The sequence below is a fragment of the Strix uralensis genome, chromosome 9 (genome assembly GCF_047716275.1).
Source record: "Strix uralensis isolate ZFMK-TIS-50842 chromosome 9, bStrUra1, whole genome shotgun sequence".
Lineage (NCBI taxonomy): Eukaryota > Metazoa > Chordata > Aves > Strigiformes > Strigidae > Strix > Strix uralensis.
This window is the reverse complement of record NC_133980.1, coordinates 26,996,791-27,012,625: the sequence shown is the minus strand read 5'-3', so window position 1 is coordinate 27,012,625 and position 15,835 is coordinate 26,996,791. Positions and strand designations below refer to the sequence as shown.

The following is a 15,835-nucleotide window of genomic DNA, read 5'->3' as shown; positions in this document are numbered from 1 at the left end:
CTGTAAGTCAAGCACTTGCATCAGCAGGAGCTGTGACACTACTTACCTGACTCAAGTGCAGCTCCTGTCACACTCAAATTTGCAGATGAATACTCATACACCCATGGTAAAATACAAATCACTGTGTTGCCAAAGTTTCGTAATGAACACTAAAACTACACCAAACCCATAAAATACTACAGACTCCTTGTTATCTATCCTCTGGCCTCCCTCTACAAAAATGACACAATTAACATTCTTTTGTATCATGTTTCTTTCGGATTTGAGAAAGTGATTTAAAGGAACCCTCAAATGTTTAAATCCAAGAAACATGGATTATTTCAAGTACCTGTGTGTTCATCTTTAAGTGTATAGTACAGAACTGATCAGTGTCAACATAGCTATACTTCTAGTTGCAAAACTGCTTTTGGCCTATCCTGCCACACTGTTCAATTCCGAGGTACCCACTTTTGGGTAAAGCTACAGGTGAGTGACTAAGAACAATCTAAATACCAAGCTTCATGACCAACTGCCTTAAATTAAAACTTGGTATTAAGTAGACATGATCTTAAACATTTAGGGATGTATTTTATGAAGAGCTGATATATATGCCATATTAACTAAGAACAGTGCCTGTTGCCTCTCTACACATGGTTACAGTCAATAAGTGCAGCATAAGTCAATGCTATGGCAGATGTATTTCCCTATCGCCTCTGTACATCCCTCATCTCCTCTTTCCCTATCACCTCACCAGTTCCAGAACCAGTGTTTCTAAGACACAGGCCAAAACAGAACACTGAGACAGAGTAAAAACAAACATCCTACTTCTGCTCCCCAAAAGGATCCCCCTGTACATCTGCCTGCACCACTGCAGGAACTCTGGTAACAAGAGAAGACAGGCAGCAGAATATTATGATTTTAATCATTTAAGAGAACCAAAAATTCTAGGTTACTTAAAATTTTTATGCCCATTGATAACATTTTCAAAGCTTCAAAATATATTTATTCATAATTTATTTTTTTTAACCAGCACCTTTTAACATACTGAAGACTAACTAAAAAACAGCAATGAGCTCATGACAGGCATGTTGTTCTTCGTATCAAAATTAACTCATTAAAAGTAAACAGAAAATGAGAAGTGTTCAGATTTAACAACAGTGTATGGGAAAAAACCTTATTTAAATGAAAAATTAAATTGAAGATAAACTTCTCCTTTTTTGATAGAAAAAAAATACCAGGGTTACTCAATGCACTATAAATGCCCAAGGAGGAAGAGATGTTTTCATTTGTGTCTGAAGAATGTGAAAAATTGCCTACACGTTTTGTATTCTATATATGTGTAAGAACACTTCCATGTAATTGTTTGAAACACTTGTGTACAACCCGAGTTTTATCAGGGTTAGTCAAGAGTAAAGTTAATACTTCAGAGCAAGTCTTTCCTCCTACAAGTGAGAGAAATTGTGATAAAAATGACTAGATGAACTGCTTAGAACAGAACCCCCAAGTAAGACTGCATTGCAACTTAGTACAATTCATTATTGTTAGACTCGGTACATTCTTCAATTCTTAAAATATATTTACATGGATTTTCAGCATTAAAGATTATCCCATATTATGGAAGTTGGCACTTACTCTTCCTATTCAGCAAGGTGTCTTAATGAACAGGTCTAGAGTTCTCTTTCCCCTCAAGTGAAAACCAGGTACATAGCTTCCTAGATAAACTGGGATCTCTTTACCATGCCTATTCCTGCTACACAGAATCATACTCATTCCATTTTATAATTTGGTGCAGAGGTAAAACAGGAACAGTACCAGCTAGCTTAGTTTCAAAGCTTAGTATTATTTGGTCTCCAGCATCCCTCCACATCCAGAGAACACCTTACAAATCACAACTATGATCACTCAAAGCAAATATGAAGGCACTGCCCCAAAAATTTACAATGGGCTCAAGAGAAAGTATCAAGTCAGTCGTAGATTTAAACTCAAATGTTCTGACTTGTAGCTAAGCTATTAAAAAGTACTACAGTTTTCATGCTTGTTTCCAGGTTAGTTTTTTGGTTTGAGGGGTTTTTTTTCTTCTTTAAATGAAGTCCTCTTTAGACAAGGGAAAGCAGCTTGAAACAAAACCTTTTAAAATAAGCAAACAGTGACAGGCTGGAGTACCTAAACACTTTTCTAACTACAACCTTCACAAAAACGCAGGCTTCTGCTATGCTCTAACACACGCAGGCCTTACCTTTTCCCACCAACTTTAATCTACATTACCACAAACTGAAGAACAATTTTAACTAGTATTTCACATCACCATGCATGCACTGCCTTTATACTAAATGTGTTATCAAAAGTAATATTGCACAACAGAAGAGAAACTAGCTTACTTTCTTTCCTGGTAAATATATACTTCATATCACATTTCAAGTTTCACAACAGAATGATTGGTACACCGAGCCTGAATGTGGAGAGCTGGTTGAACCAGAAATGACATTCTATTAAATGCTGACTAGTTTTTTTAAATACTAGCAAGCAAGAATGGACTGCTGTTAAGTAGAACCATTTTTAAAATATGGTATCGTGGATGCTCTAAATTGAAGCAAAATCAATAACAAAATACAACAAATAACTATTTAGCTATCAAGGAGTCTACTTCTCTGCTCTTACTTTTGAAGATTCTTTGTAAGAGAAGGAAACTAAGGTTAAGGTTTTAATCTTTTGAAAGATCTTTACCATATCCCCTCCCCACCACTAAGCTCTAACAATGTTCAGTTTAACTTATCAATGACATTTCTTCCTTAACTATACCAACCACACCCACATACCTGTGTTTGTACTTTGTATAAAACTTTCAGTAACAAAATGATATGGTATCAGGAATGAAAATACAGCAAATAAAGAACAAATCTTGTAAAATTCACAAACACACTACAGATAAGTTTTCAGCTTGTTTTTACAACTTTCCTGCACGAAGATATGAGTAGTTTTCTAAATTATAAGGTAATGTAACATCTGCGCAAGGCTAAATTATTTTCATTTCCAGCACTAGTGAACCAACCATGGAAATTCCTTAGATATCAACCCTGTGGCTAGCAGATGCAAAGAGTGAAATATTTTGCGTGGAATCATCTCAAAAAGATAAACTGTATTCCTTCCATATTCCTACTCAACCAAAAGTCTTCTCCATGATTTTTTTTTTTTTCAGGTGAGTCAGAAGACTAAGACATCTGCTAGGGATGGGAACAAAACAGAAGTTTGCTCATCCCCTCCTCAGATCACGGCCTCTCTGCAGCAGCAAAAGTTTTCTAGTACCTCTATCTCAAGCGCAACTTAGGACTGCTATGTTACTTCCTGTGCTAACTTCTGCTGATAACAGGAATAGAAAACTGATGAGAAATTTTCAACTCCAATGGTTCAGTCTAATGCTTATTGCTGCAAGGATTCAATGCAGGACCAACACTTCAGGTATAAGGAAAGACTTTAACTGTTCATAGTGATGTCCTGGTTTCAGCTGGGCTAGAGTTAATTTTTCTTCTTAGTAGCTAGAATAGTGCTGTGCTTTGGATTCAGTATGGGATTTGGTATGAGAAGAATGCCAATAACACACTGATGTTTTCAGTTGTTCCTAAGAGATCAAAGACCTTCCAACTTCCCATGTCCTGCCTGTGTGCAGGCATACAAGAAAGCAGCTGGGAGGGAGCACAGCCAGAGCACCGGCCCCAAACTGGCCAATGAAATATTCTATATCATGTAACATCATGCTCAGCATATATAGGAGGGTCACCTGGGAAGGGGGGCAGGGGTTCTCTCTAGCTTCCGAGATTATGGTTTCAGCATCTTTGCTTTTTCTGAGACTGCTAGCCAGGGATTGGCTGGGTATCAGTTGGTGGGTGGTGTGCAATTGCATTGTGCATTACCCATTTGTACTTTCTATTATTGTTATTACTGTTTTATTTCAATTATTAAACTGTTTTTATCTCAATCTATGAGTCTCCCTTTACCCCTCCAATTCCCTATCCCATCCCCTGGGCAGGGGAGGGTTAGCAAGTGGCTGTGTGGTGTCTGGCTGCCGGCTGGGTTTAAACCACGACAAGTGACTGACATTTAAGTTTAAAGGTTTTAGCAGCTCTAGGAGTAGAGTATTAAATTAAACATACACTAGTTACTAGCACCTAACATTCTCTGCAGCTCAAAGGTTTGTTTTTTTCCCCAACTTCCAATATTTATTTCTCAAAATGTATGCACATGGTGTAATCTGATAGTTCCATACACTTTGGAAACAGTCAGATGCAGGAAGGCTGTGTAAAGCATACCTTCTAAACTGTAGAGCAGTTGGGCAGAGAACTCTAAAAATGCTAACAACAAAGCAATTAAAGACACCCCAGGTTTTTCTTATCATGCTGAGTGTTTAAATGAGAAGTCCTAACTACACTTTCAGATCTTCCCATTAGAAATACTAGAGCACAACTGAACAAGATGTTAAGAACCAGATTTTCAAATATGTTTTATGATTATATATTCTTATATTAAAGATAATGGCAGAATATTGCTGCAAACTTGAGAACTAAAAGTCAATTTAGCTGATAAAGAATTCAGGAGGAGGGAACCCCAAAATATTTTGACTCAATACTGTTTGCATACTAAAACTCTCTAACAAATATGTATGTAGTACTGCCTTTCTTAAATGAAGGGTAGAACAGTTGAGTTAGAAAAAGCAAAAAAGAATAAACATCTATTGCAAGGAGAAGGACGAGGGACTAATGTCTACACAGGAAAACAGATTCTCAAATACTACTCTCAAACTGCAATTAAGGATGTGATAAGGTACAAAACTAGCTGAGTACAGAACTACTTACCTATGACAACTTTTGTAAGGCAAACAGATGTGCTCAAACGAGTACCAATATTTCAAAATACTGCACTTGAAGCCATACAGCTATCTACTCATAACAAAGAAGCTAACAGCAAAAGAGAAATAACATTCATCTTCAAGAAGGCATAAAGTTTAACAAGCTCTCTCCAATGGAAAAATGCTTAAGTATTTTTTCAAATTTAACAGGTTGCGTAGGTTTGCTACCCACGTCATAATCATAGACTGGTGAGTCTCAATCAGTGGAATGTACCACCGTATCATCAACAAATCCATCCACCCTTCCAGGATAAGAAAGCGTCCGCTGCACATGGCTGTATCTACTCGTAATGGCTAGGGCTTCCCAAGCCATATCTTCAAGCAGTCACAACCCTATCTCCGCTCAAAACCAAGGCAGAGAGAGGAACAATAATGTTTAAGAAAAAAAAAAAATTAGAAAAAGGCAGGATTGAGACGCTCGGGCGAAGCCACAACCAGATACCTATGCAGCAGACAGTAAAGAGAACCACCCGCCCGCTCCCAGCCCCAGCTTTCACCGCCACCTCAGCCCTCCAGGACACCCCACCCCACGGGCCCGGCGCCGCGGAGCCGGGCCCAGCGCTTCGCTCAGTCCGCGGTCAAGACCTGGGCCCCGCGCTCCCGAGGGCGCCCGAGCAGCCCCACGGCCCCTCGCTGCTGCACTCACCCTCCGCCGCTGGCGGGCCGCGCCGGGGTTCGGCCTCTTCCCGGCCCCGGCCGCACCGCTTCTGGGCCGCGGCCTAAAAATGGCGGAGGCAGCCGCACTTCCCAGGCTGCTCACCCCCGCGCCCGCCCCGCCAGCGGCCCAGCACCGAGCCGCACTCACCGTCCAGCCGGTCTCTCGTACCCCGACTCCGCGCCCTGTCGCCTCGCTCCTCGCCTCGTCCCTCCGACCCCGGAAGCCGCCGCCTCACGAGCCCCCACCACGGCCGGCCGCCATCTTCCTTCCCCCACCACCGACCGGGCGGGCGGCGCACGCGCCTAACGTCAACACGCTCGGCGGCGCGGGAGGCGGTCCCAGCGCCCGCGGGGGCACCGCGGCTCGCGGACTGCGGCCAGCGCGCAGGCGCGCGGGGCAGGGCGCGCGCTGCTTCCGCGGGCCTCCCGCCGTGCCGCCACCTGCGCCTGCGCTACCGGAAACCCGGCGCCCCCCTGACCCTTCCCCGGCGGGTGGAGGCGCGAAGAGGCGCGCGCATGCGCACCGGGAGGCGGCCGCGGGGTGGGCCCGAGGGGGCCGGGCCGGTGGGCCGCAGGTTCCCCGCTATAGAGGGTCGCGCCTCTTGTCCCACTCTCCTTTTGCTGGGGGAAACAGGGTGACCAAAATTCAAGCCGTGAACCCGCCGTGGTGGGGAAGCTGTGCCCCGCGGGCTTGTGCGTTGACGACGCTGTGGGCAACCAGGCCCCTGCCGCCGTGCCGGCTGGCTTCAGCCTCTCCAAAACAGGTAGTACCGGCAGCTGGACCATTCTTGCTTCCAAACCGCATGGCCGTGCTCAGCCTAAGTGCATAGCTCTGTATTTCTGTACTGCTTCATGTTGATACTCTACGTGTTCACCACGTAGCCAGGTGCTACCACAGAACTGCCCCTCGCACAACTCCTCGGACATCGTCCCTTCTTCTTCCTGGTCCCGATTACCAGGTTTCAAAACACAAGAGTCAAGCACAACTACTCTCAAGGCTCATAATTATCTATTTGTGAAGGACGGTGCAAATCTCCTGAGATCACTCTCAGATCACCGAGTCTCTCCAACTCCTCCTTGGGTGTCTTACGTTAGCTCACAAAGGTATCAACAAGTAGCAACGCCTCCCATTTATAATTATACCTCCCTTTTACCCAGAATTTAGGTAAAAAGGTGCATGGTGGTTTTTTCTTTTCCAAATAAAAACGAGCTTTCATTAAGAGAGCCTGTGTATTTAAAAGATGAGAATGCCTTAAAGCTGCTTGAACAGAAATTTTACAGGGCAAACCAAGTTACAGTGGGAGCAGCTAGTGGAAAGCATATCCAGTATCAAAAGGAGCCACTGAGCTTTATAAAATAAAGAATCGCCATGCCACCTTGCTTTTATCTTTATTCCTTAGTTACAATTATTCTGATCCAGTTGAAGCTACTGTGGTTAACTAGAAAGGCAAATCTGGTTTATTGGCTTGCAGATGTAATGCCACTGAAGCACTGAAATAAACGCTGTTTGAGGTAACCCGCTTCAGATGAGGTAGCCCAACCAGCTGTCACAAACCAGCTTGGCCTTTCAGCATAGCTTCAACATTAAGTTTCCAGTAAGGGCTAAAATAACATTGTATTTCTCTCCCTTTTGCAACATCAGTGAAGCTCTGCTGCTTATCACAGGTAGTGCCTTAACACATTTGTCTTCCTCTTTGTCCCAGCTGGTCTTTCCTGCAAAACTGCACTTTTTCCAGGTGTGGTAAAATGATTAATATTTGAGAGGGCTAAGAAGTTTATCCTAACTGAAAGAGCATTCCTTTCAACTAAAAGCTGTGATTGCTGCCAACTCCCCACTTCTGAGCTAAGATAATACCAGCTGTGCCGCTCCCACAGGCTCCACCAAGAGCCGACCCTCCCTAGTGTCACCTTACTTACTGTTTGATTGGGGAAGTTAGCAAGCTACTTAAGGAGTCCATCCCTCCCAGGATGGATAGCTGGCTTCCTTAACATCAAAATTATTGTTTTTCCTCACCTCTTTTCTGAAACAATATACAGGTTGGGTCTCTTTAATCACTTTGAGAGGGAAATGCTGCCCAAATGTTCTCTCACTGTAATCATAGTTAGTAACGCCTCTGCCCGACCTGCCCGAAATTGTACTTGTGTATTACACACCTGGAGTCCCCAGATCTCCAGCACAGGTTAATCATCACAGGATCTGTTTATCAAAAAGATCCTCATTAATAAAATCATCATATGCACCTAATGTTTATAAAACACACAGCCTTAATTAGAAATACCTTTTAATTTACACTAAACAATAATAGAAAATTACTGAGGTTGTAAAAATCCACTGTCCCGATCAAACAATAAAAAAAAAAATTAAAAACCAAAAATATCACCACAGAAATTGATGTTGCCCATCACTAAACCTTCTGAGAGTCAAGAACAAGTTTCTCCATCTCGTTTAGAAGTTCACAAAAAAAACCCAAAGAAGTCACATCCACATTTCTGCTGAAAACCAGAAACATTGAAAATTTCCAAACTGGGTAGAGGGATTTTGAAAAAACAAATACTTGAGCCACTGGGAAAAGGCTTTTCAGGTTCTTTGGCTCTTGCAACACAGGCGTCCTTACAAACACACACGTGGAACAAACCAAAAGGACTATGCTGATCTCCAGTCTGAACGCATCTGTGGATGACACAGCCCTGGAGTACCCGGGATCCACAACTCCCTTTACTCAGCAAGGAGCTGGAATGGTCCAGAGGGCTGAGAAACAGTCCAAGTTCCCAGGTTTTTCTGTTCAGATAAAGGGTTGAGGGTTAACTTTAGTACTGGAAGCTGCGTTTAGTCTGAATGTCGTCAAGAATCTGCTGTAATTCCTCATCTTCAAATCGACCCTCCAGGCTGCAAGATAAGAACAATGAGGGTACATCGAAGGTTTTAGAAATAATTTCCCCCCTGGATTCATTTCAGTCAGTTGTAATTCTCTCCCGTCAGCCTCTACACACACCATCATCACCCACCTGTACGGTTTCGCCAGGAACCATTTACAACGTTACTGTACAAGTACCACCCTCAGCCCTATGCAGTGCCTCCTCTTTAAATGACAAAATTCCATCCTGCCCAGAACTTTCTGCTGAATAATTTCAAAACGTTTTATCAAAAAGGCGAGGCAGGTGCAGGCTTCAACAGACCTCTAAATGAAGTCCCTGTAGCCTCATGCTCATAAGCCAGTTCAGTCTTGCCATGAAATCTTAGCATATAAGGAAGAAACTGTAATTCAGATGAGTGTTTTGTTCCCTCCCCTATCTCAGGCCATGAGGTAACAAATTAAGGTATGAAGAAGTTACTGCTCCCCTGTACATTATCCACAAAACAGTTCACAGGAGCACTGTCATTTTTTCCAACAGAAAAAAAAAACAACCCACACCTGTGTGGGCTAAGAACCCCAATTTAAGCAGTTTACACTTAATCCACTCTTGTTGGAAGTGCATTAGGGACACTTACAAATAGTGTCTCACTGTCAGATCAATGGGTAGATGATGAAAGACCAAGATCAGAAGTTTTTCTGTCAAGAGAGTTGGATTGAAGAGAGGGCATCTGCCCATAGCTGGCTTCAGATCACAGGAAAGTATTTACAGTATGTAAATGCTTACCTAGGAATCAAGGCTTTCGCTTCCTCAGCTGTCTCAGGACACAAGTTAGCCAAACATGCCAATTCAAATTTATGGAGCTTTTTCTGGAGCAGCAAACTGTAAGGAAAGAAAACAACTTGGTGAAATTAGAAGATAGAAATATAAAAGGGCATAAACTAAACCAAATAGATATCTTTTTTCACTCTACTTTTGGCACTGAAGGCAACGTTTTTTCAAGAGGAAAGACTCACTATGTAATTGCATTGAGAAAAAAAAGTCACATCTAACTCCACTTCCCCTAAATTACTCCACAAGGTCTAGAAAATCCTCCCATTTAATGCAACCAGCTGTCATTTAAATACTGAAAACAAAGCAGTTCAGAAGGCTTGACCCTCCATGAAGAATTACGATCAAATTTCATGGCTCTTCAGAAAAACAAGATTCAGAATTATAGTACAAATCAGGAAACACCATTAAACTGTACTTTCATAAAGCAGCACATTATAGTCGTAATTCACCAGTATAGTCTTACACCCTAACTCTTCCACTCACCTACGGACACTGGCAATGGTTTCACGGTTTTTGAAGCGGCTGAAGCGCGCTGTGTAGTTCAAGGTTTTCATGAAGACTTCTGAAAGCTCCTGCTCATCTTCTGCACTCTCATTCTGCTGCTTACGATGCTCAAGAAGCATATGGACTTCTGAATTTAGAAGAGTTTCCGCAGTTTCAAATTCTACATTTGAATGAGTCAACACCAGCATAAAAAAAGGTGAAGCATGGATGAAAAAGTGCACTTACAGAAGTTGTGCACGTAAATTTAACTTTGGGCAGTAAGGAAATGAACGGTGTGTTTCACAGCAGTTGTGCAACCCCTTTCACCAATGATTGGGCAGCATTTCATACTGAAAATGCCAATAAAAATTACACCATTTTGACTGACAATCTAATCTGTTTGTCTTTTTGACTGCACATTTTACATTTGCAGCCCTAACCTTCTGATTTGTCACATTTTTGCAGTATGTTTTCTTCACCCATTTCTGGCAGAACTTAAGTAATGTACAACTTGCTTTAGAAAAAAATACTTAGAAATGTAATACTCAGAAAATTCAGAAGTGACGCCTATGGGCTTTGGAAGCCTCTGAGTTCTTAGAGTAAATGTGGATGCTGCTGAATGTTTTTAAAAAGGCTTCATTTACTTAAAAGGTTAATTAACCTACTGAAATTTTATTATCAGAAAAAAGTTTTAACCAATCTTAATTGATTTTCCCCCCCTTTTTAGCCAACTCTCTTTTTGTTCATCATCATCACTATATTTATTCCAATAACAAGAAGGTCTTTCAACGTCAGCAGTATGAGCTGTTCAGAGCAGCAGGATCAGAGGCTGCATCCCGGGGTGTCCTTCAGCACTGGTTTATAAAAGCAAGCAGACACGGGGCAGTGCTAGAAAGGGTCTGGCAACCTTTATTTTGCATGGAGTGGTAAAGGAACTTGGGCTGAACATGGGCAGATTTTAGTGTAAAAACATCCAAAAACCAGCCTTTTGGGACTATGCTTTTGTTCATAACTCAAAAATGCATTATGATGCTTTTTTTTTATTTTTTTCCCCCTCCTCTTCCAGGGCTGCTCTGAGGCATAAATACAGCTCTGGGATTTATTCTGAACTGTTTTCCGAAAAATACAGACAGACTGTTAGTGACCCTAGTTACAGCTCAGGCTCTGGACAGCTGGTTTCCTAAAACGCAGCACTAGTCTAATGTCAAGAAACATCAGTGGAAAAGTAATTAATGGTTATATCAAAACCCAAGAATCTTTTCGCTATAACCTGACATGAAAATACTTTTTTAATTCCTCTACACACACGTAGTGGTCCACATGGGTAAGAACAACCCTATCTTAGCTGTCGCGGGGTCCTTAAAGACACAGAAGGGATTTATTATCCCCGGTTTTCCACGCCCGGGGCGGTGCGGGCGGCGTTGAGCAGCGCTGCGGCCCAAGGCGCGCCTCGGCTCGGCGGCCGCCGCGGGGAAGGGACCGGCTCCTTCCCTCGGAGCCGCCCGCCTCCCACCGCCTCCCACCAGCCCCACCGGCCCCGCGGCCCCCTCGCCCTGCACCTTTGGGGAAGACGAGCTGAGAGGCGTCCTCCTCCACATCGGCCGCCCGCGGGTCGCTGCCGCCCGCCGCCATCGCCTCAGCCGCCACCGGAAGCGCCGCCGCCGCCTCAGCCCCGCCGCCCGCCAGGGGGAGCCGCCCGCCGCCGGCCGCGGGCGGGCGGGAGGAGCGGGGCGAGGCGGGAAGGCCGGGACGGGTCCCACTGCGCGCGGGTGTCGCGGGAAGGGTGAAAGAGCGCGGTTACCGCTGTGGGGCACCCGGGGGCAGCAGCCGTAACGGGGCGCCTGGCGCCCCTCGAAGGTGGGTTTAAAGCTCGCCTAGAAATCGGCTCCCAGAGGCCGAAGGCGGGGGGTGCCGGGGGGTATTTCCGTGCAGACAGGCCGAGTAATGGGACAGACCAAGACGTTGTGGGCCCAAAGCCTTGCAAGGCGTAAAGCGCGGCCCGAGGGAGCATCTGTGGGGGGGGCGCTGGGGCAAACCGCGCTCGTCTTGTAGACGAGCAAGCCCGGAGGAAGGCTCCTTCTGCTCGGGCATTTAGGAAATAACTGCAGAGCTTAAAATTCTGCTGGTCCCCCTCAGACTGCACAGCAGCACCCGTTTGCCCGGGAGCACCTGGAGGGCACCGAGGTAGCAGATGCGCCTTCGCGTGTCCGGCTCCACACCAGAAGTGGATCGAGGAGCTACAGCCTACTCCATTTTCTGCCAGAACATCCTCCAGGTAGATAGCAAACCTTGACCTTAGGAAAACTGTAACTGCCTGTACCAGAATTTCTATCTAGCTCGCTGTGATTAATATACCTCAGTCTGTGAGGAAGGAGTATTGATACCATAAATAACACACTTTGAAAGGGAGGTTACTTTTTCAGACCATCCAGAAGTAATCTACAGACCCCTAAAAGTCATAAGCAGGCTGAAAACGGTGATAGCTCCCCCAACACCGTGTCATGGGAACGCTGCCAGCAAAATAACTTACGGAGTAGTATTTTCCCTGGAGAGCTCACATGTAAGTGCCTAACCAGCCTAAGACTCTTAAAGTAATCATCTTATCAGACCTTACTATGTCATCCTGCACCCTTAAAGAAAGACAAAAATAGACTGTTGGAGGATTTACTATGAAACCACTCCTCCTGAACTTGCATCTGTGCCTAGGTGAACTGTTTCTTGCATGTGGGGAAAAGGAATGCATTAGGAATAAACTATTAAGAATATGAAAGAGTCAAATCATAATTTTTAACGTTTGTTATCTGAATAAATGGGCATGGCAGAGAAACTGATTGAAAACTAATTTGCTAAGTGGTACAAACAGGAGGATGTTCAGGAAGATGGAATGAAAATATCTCGGGGAACATCTGGCAAATTAAACAATTTCAATTAGGTTTACAAGAAAACAAGGAAATCCGCGCCAGATTGACGAGAGAAGCATTTAAAATCACTTGGAATCCTGATGGCTTCTCAAATAACCCATCTACTCAGAACATGATGATTCTCAGAGCACTAGGTAGCTTGCAGAGGTTTAAGTTATTAATTTCACTTTTGTTTTTCCCCAAGGATCTGTTCTACTTAAGCATACAAAACCAAAAACATTTAAGAGAAAGCCAGATACTTGCAAGAGTTTATAGGTACAGCTAAAGAGGCTATCATGAAAGATAAAGGTTCATTATCACTGATGTGTTTGGTTAAGGTCTCCAGAGTCAACTAAGAGACAAATAAGAACATTCCTGAACCGAACCTGCTTCCTCACCCCCTCTCTCTTTTCTTTTTTTTTTAAGAATTTTAAAAATGCACTTAAAAAACCCACAGTAAATATTCAGCTACTGCAACAAACCGAACATAACAGAGTACCTGACTTTTTCTTTGCTGTTTTTAAAATGCACTGGCTTCTTCCTCTCTAATAATGACTGTTTCAGCATTTGTCAGTTCAACTGCAAAATGTGCATTAAAAAGGAAGATGAGCTAGATGTAAATAAAGTGAATTACTATAGCAAGTTTCAGGCATATTTACTGGTCATACCCTAAAATGAACTGATTATTAAAAAAAAAAAAAAGACTTGGCCAAATGTAATTTATCGTGAACAGAGCCTCTAGTATTCCATATTCCAGGGCAAAAAGTATTGACCCTTGCTGGACGCATGTTTTTCAGGAGTGGCTTGTTAGACAGACCTACAATGGTAATTTCTGCATTGCCACAGTTTAAAAACAGACCCATTAACAACTAATTGCACCAACACGCATCTTAAAAAAAGCTTAGCTAAATACCTCTGTGTAATAAAATGTAGGAAGAAGGAATAGCAAGGATGTTCTATTATTAGTATAACCATATTTTGTAATATGCTTTCCTTCTAATTCACCAGCAGAAGAAATTTTCTCTTCCTAGCAGCTTTTAAGCTTTCTAGCAGTAATTACGTATTTTGTGTGGTGTCAAAACCCCCAATTTAAAAAAAAAGGCAAAGTTTTTGATGGATTAAAAGTGATAAGATTAGGATATTGAAACCTTAATCTCTTTTCGTTGTCATCATTTCTAGCATGTGACAGGAGTCGATCCATGTGGAGATAACATCACCTGCTCAGAACACCACCTGCCCCAAGGCACACATGCTTTTTCATCTGTCTTCTTGAAGTGTAACTCTTTAGGTTTAGGTTTTCATACCATTTTGCCTTTGTTTACTTTTACTCCATTTAAAAGAACATGTCCAAAACTATAATGAAGGAACATGTATGAGTAATACACAGTTATATTAATAAGTGATAATAAGCCTCTGAAAAACTGGCTCTTACATGATCTGTTTTTTAATACATATATAATAACATCTAAATGTACTATCAACTGGTTGTATAATACATAATTTATGTCAGAAGTCATCTGATAAGTGTGGCCTAGCTGACTATAAGAAGAACATGGTTCAATACTCTGGATATTGGTCAGTTTGTAAGTTACAAATTTGTTTTAAGGAACATGGTAACAATAGTCTTCTGGGCTTTCTGTGTTTTGGGAGTATCATCAAACATACTCACAGGTCATCTTTTCCCAGACTGTAGCAAAAACAGTTTAGGAATTTTTCTATCCTACTGCTCCATGTCCTACAATTCAGTTTGAGAGCAATCCTCATAATATATAGGTCAGTATAAAAATTAATGTATTGAGTCACATCGGAAAGTGTTCTGGTTTTAATTTTTTATCTTCAAGAAGTGGCATTTCTCAACCACAATCAGGTAGTTTATAATACAAATTTTGCCCAAAAATAAAATTCTTTTTTGTGTTTAGAATAAAAATGCTCGAGTATTCTTCTTTTGAAGCATTTTGTAGAAATTTCTCCCAACTTCTCTGAGATTTGTTTTTAGAAGGAAGTGAGTGCTAGATGACTAATTCATTTTGTTCCTTATTTCAAATGGAAGTAAAATCAGAAGATAGTGTTTTCTGGAGAATTATCCTGGTTTATATTTAGTCTGGATGGAACTATTTCAGTGTGCAGTCGTAGGTACATTCTATCTGGCCTCATCTTCATGGTGAGCTGCCCAGTGTTACTGCAGTTACAGAAAGCAACACGCATGAAAGAACCTCCGATGAAAGACACCTGACAAAGATTTTTATGTCCCACTGATTCAATATGAAACCAAAAAAATCAAGTAAGGAAAAACATATGCCATAAAAATATACAAATAAGTCACTGTATTCTAGCCAACAAAGCAGCTGAGAGAATATACTTGATAACTTACCTGGGCACATGACATCAGTGGATGCTAGTTACATGGTTAACTTCAGAATTTACAATGAGTCACCTGGAAATCACGTTAGCCACAGAGTCCTCCTCAACCCGCTCCTCATATTGCATAGGGGATTTACTTTCTAGCTTTATTAACACCAGAAGCGTATTTTCTGAAAATAGGTTTTTCCTTTGTAGTCGCACTGAAGTCAATGAGCTTCTCAGGCGTATTTAAAGTCAAAACTACCTTCCCCCTTGGCTTGGTTGGGGTTTTGGGTGGGGGGTCTTATGCCTGTTCTTCATTGATAGCCAGGGCTGCCCTTCCCAAGAACCACAAACAGGAAATGTGGGATCTTTAACTATACATCCGCCATAAATAAAAAATGAGCAATAACCTGAAAGTGTATGGAAAAACACATTTCAGCCAGAGGCATGTACATCAAAACTATTATACAAATCAACTGGTCTTGTCCCAAAGCAAACATTAAAGTATTTAGTATGAATCTAGAAAGATGCATGTTTCTTTTTCCTGAAATAAAATTTTTGGATCACCTGAAGACTACAACCTGTGAAGTACAGATAATCTGTTTTCATCAGTTCATTTTAAAAGACAAAAAAACGCAGAACAGTTTTGGTAGTTTAAGCCAGATTTACAAATACAGGATTTTCAGTACAATATAGAATTCTGTATGTATGTGCTTTATGTATTTCACCATCATGACAACTAATAGAGAGTTATTGTCAAGCAAACATTATTTCAGGATACAAAGATCCTTTGCTATGTCATTATTAATGAAATATACTTAATCTTTGTTTTTAACTTTCCTACTATTTTTCCTTCCTTTCTTCTAATAAGCCTGTCTTGACTATT

General features: G+C 42.2%; 2 protein-coding genes and 1 long non-coding RNA gene across 8 annotated transcripts in view; 1 reads left to right on the top strand and 2 right to left on the bottom strand.

Moving 5' to 3' along the window:
* The window catches only part of WDR33 (WD repeat domain 33), a 72,870-nt gene extending 67,028 nt beyond the window's left edge, over nt 1–5,842 (bottom strand). For 4 of the 5 annotated variants that reach the window (XR_012630034.1, XM_074877828.1, XM_074877827.1 and 1 more), the window contains exon 1: nt 5,685–5,839. The gene's annotated coding sequence lies outside the window, so the exon portion shown is untranslated. Of the gene's footprint in view, nt 1–5,684 lie in introns of all 5 variants that reach the window. The other variant, XM_074877830.1, reaches the window with a different exon arrangement.
* Nucleotides 5,843–7,801: 1,959 nt separating this feature from the next.
* POLR2D (RNA polymerase II subunit D) lies at nt 7,802–11,361 on the bottom strand. Its single transcript, XM_074877838.1, has 4 exons — nt 11,266–11,361; nt 9,707–9,887; nt 9,176–9,271; nt 7,802–8,423 (listed from the first exon to the last, which is right to left on the bottom strand). The coding sequence occupies exons 1-4, from the start codon at nt 11,336–11,338 to the stop codon at nt 8,345–8,347; spliced, it is 429 nt and encodes a 142-aa protein (XP_074733939.1). The 5' UTR covers nt 11,339–11,361; the 3' UTR covers nt 7,802–8,344.
* An 81-nt stretch (nt 11,362–11,442) lies between these two features.
* On the top strand, nt 11,443–14,167 carry LOC141947104 (uncharacterized). Of its 2 annotated transcripts, XR_012630033.1 has the most exons (4): nt 11,443–11,563; nt 11,843–11,981; nt 12,130–12,266; nt 13,786–14,167. It is a non-coding gene; the product is annotated as an uncharacterized LOC141947104 (long non-coding RNA). The 2 variants fall into 2 exon arrangements; XR_012630032.1 differs by lacking the exon at nt 12,130–12,266.
* The last annotated feature ends 1,668 nt before the right edge of the window (nt 14,168–15,835 follow it).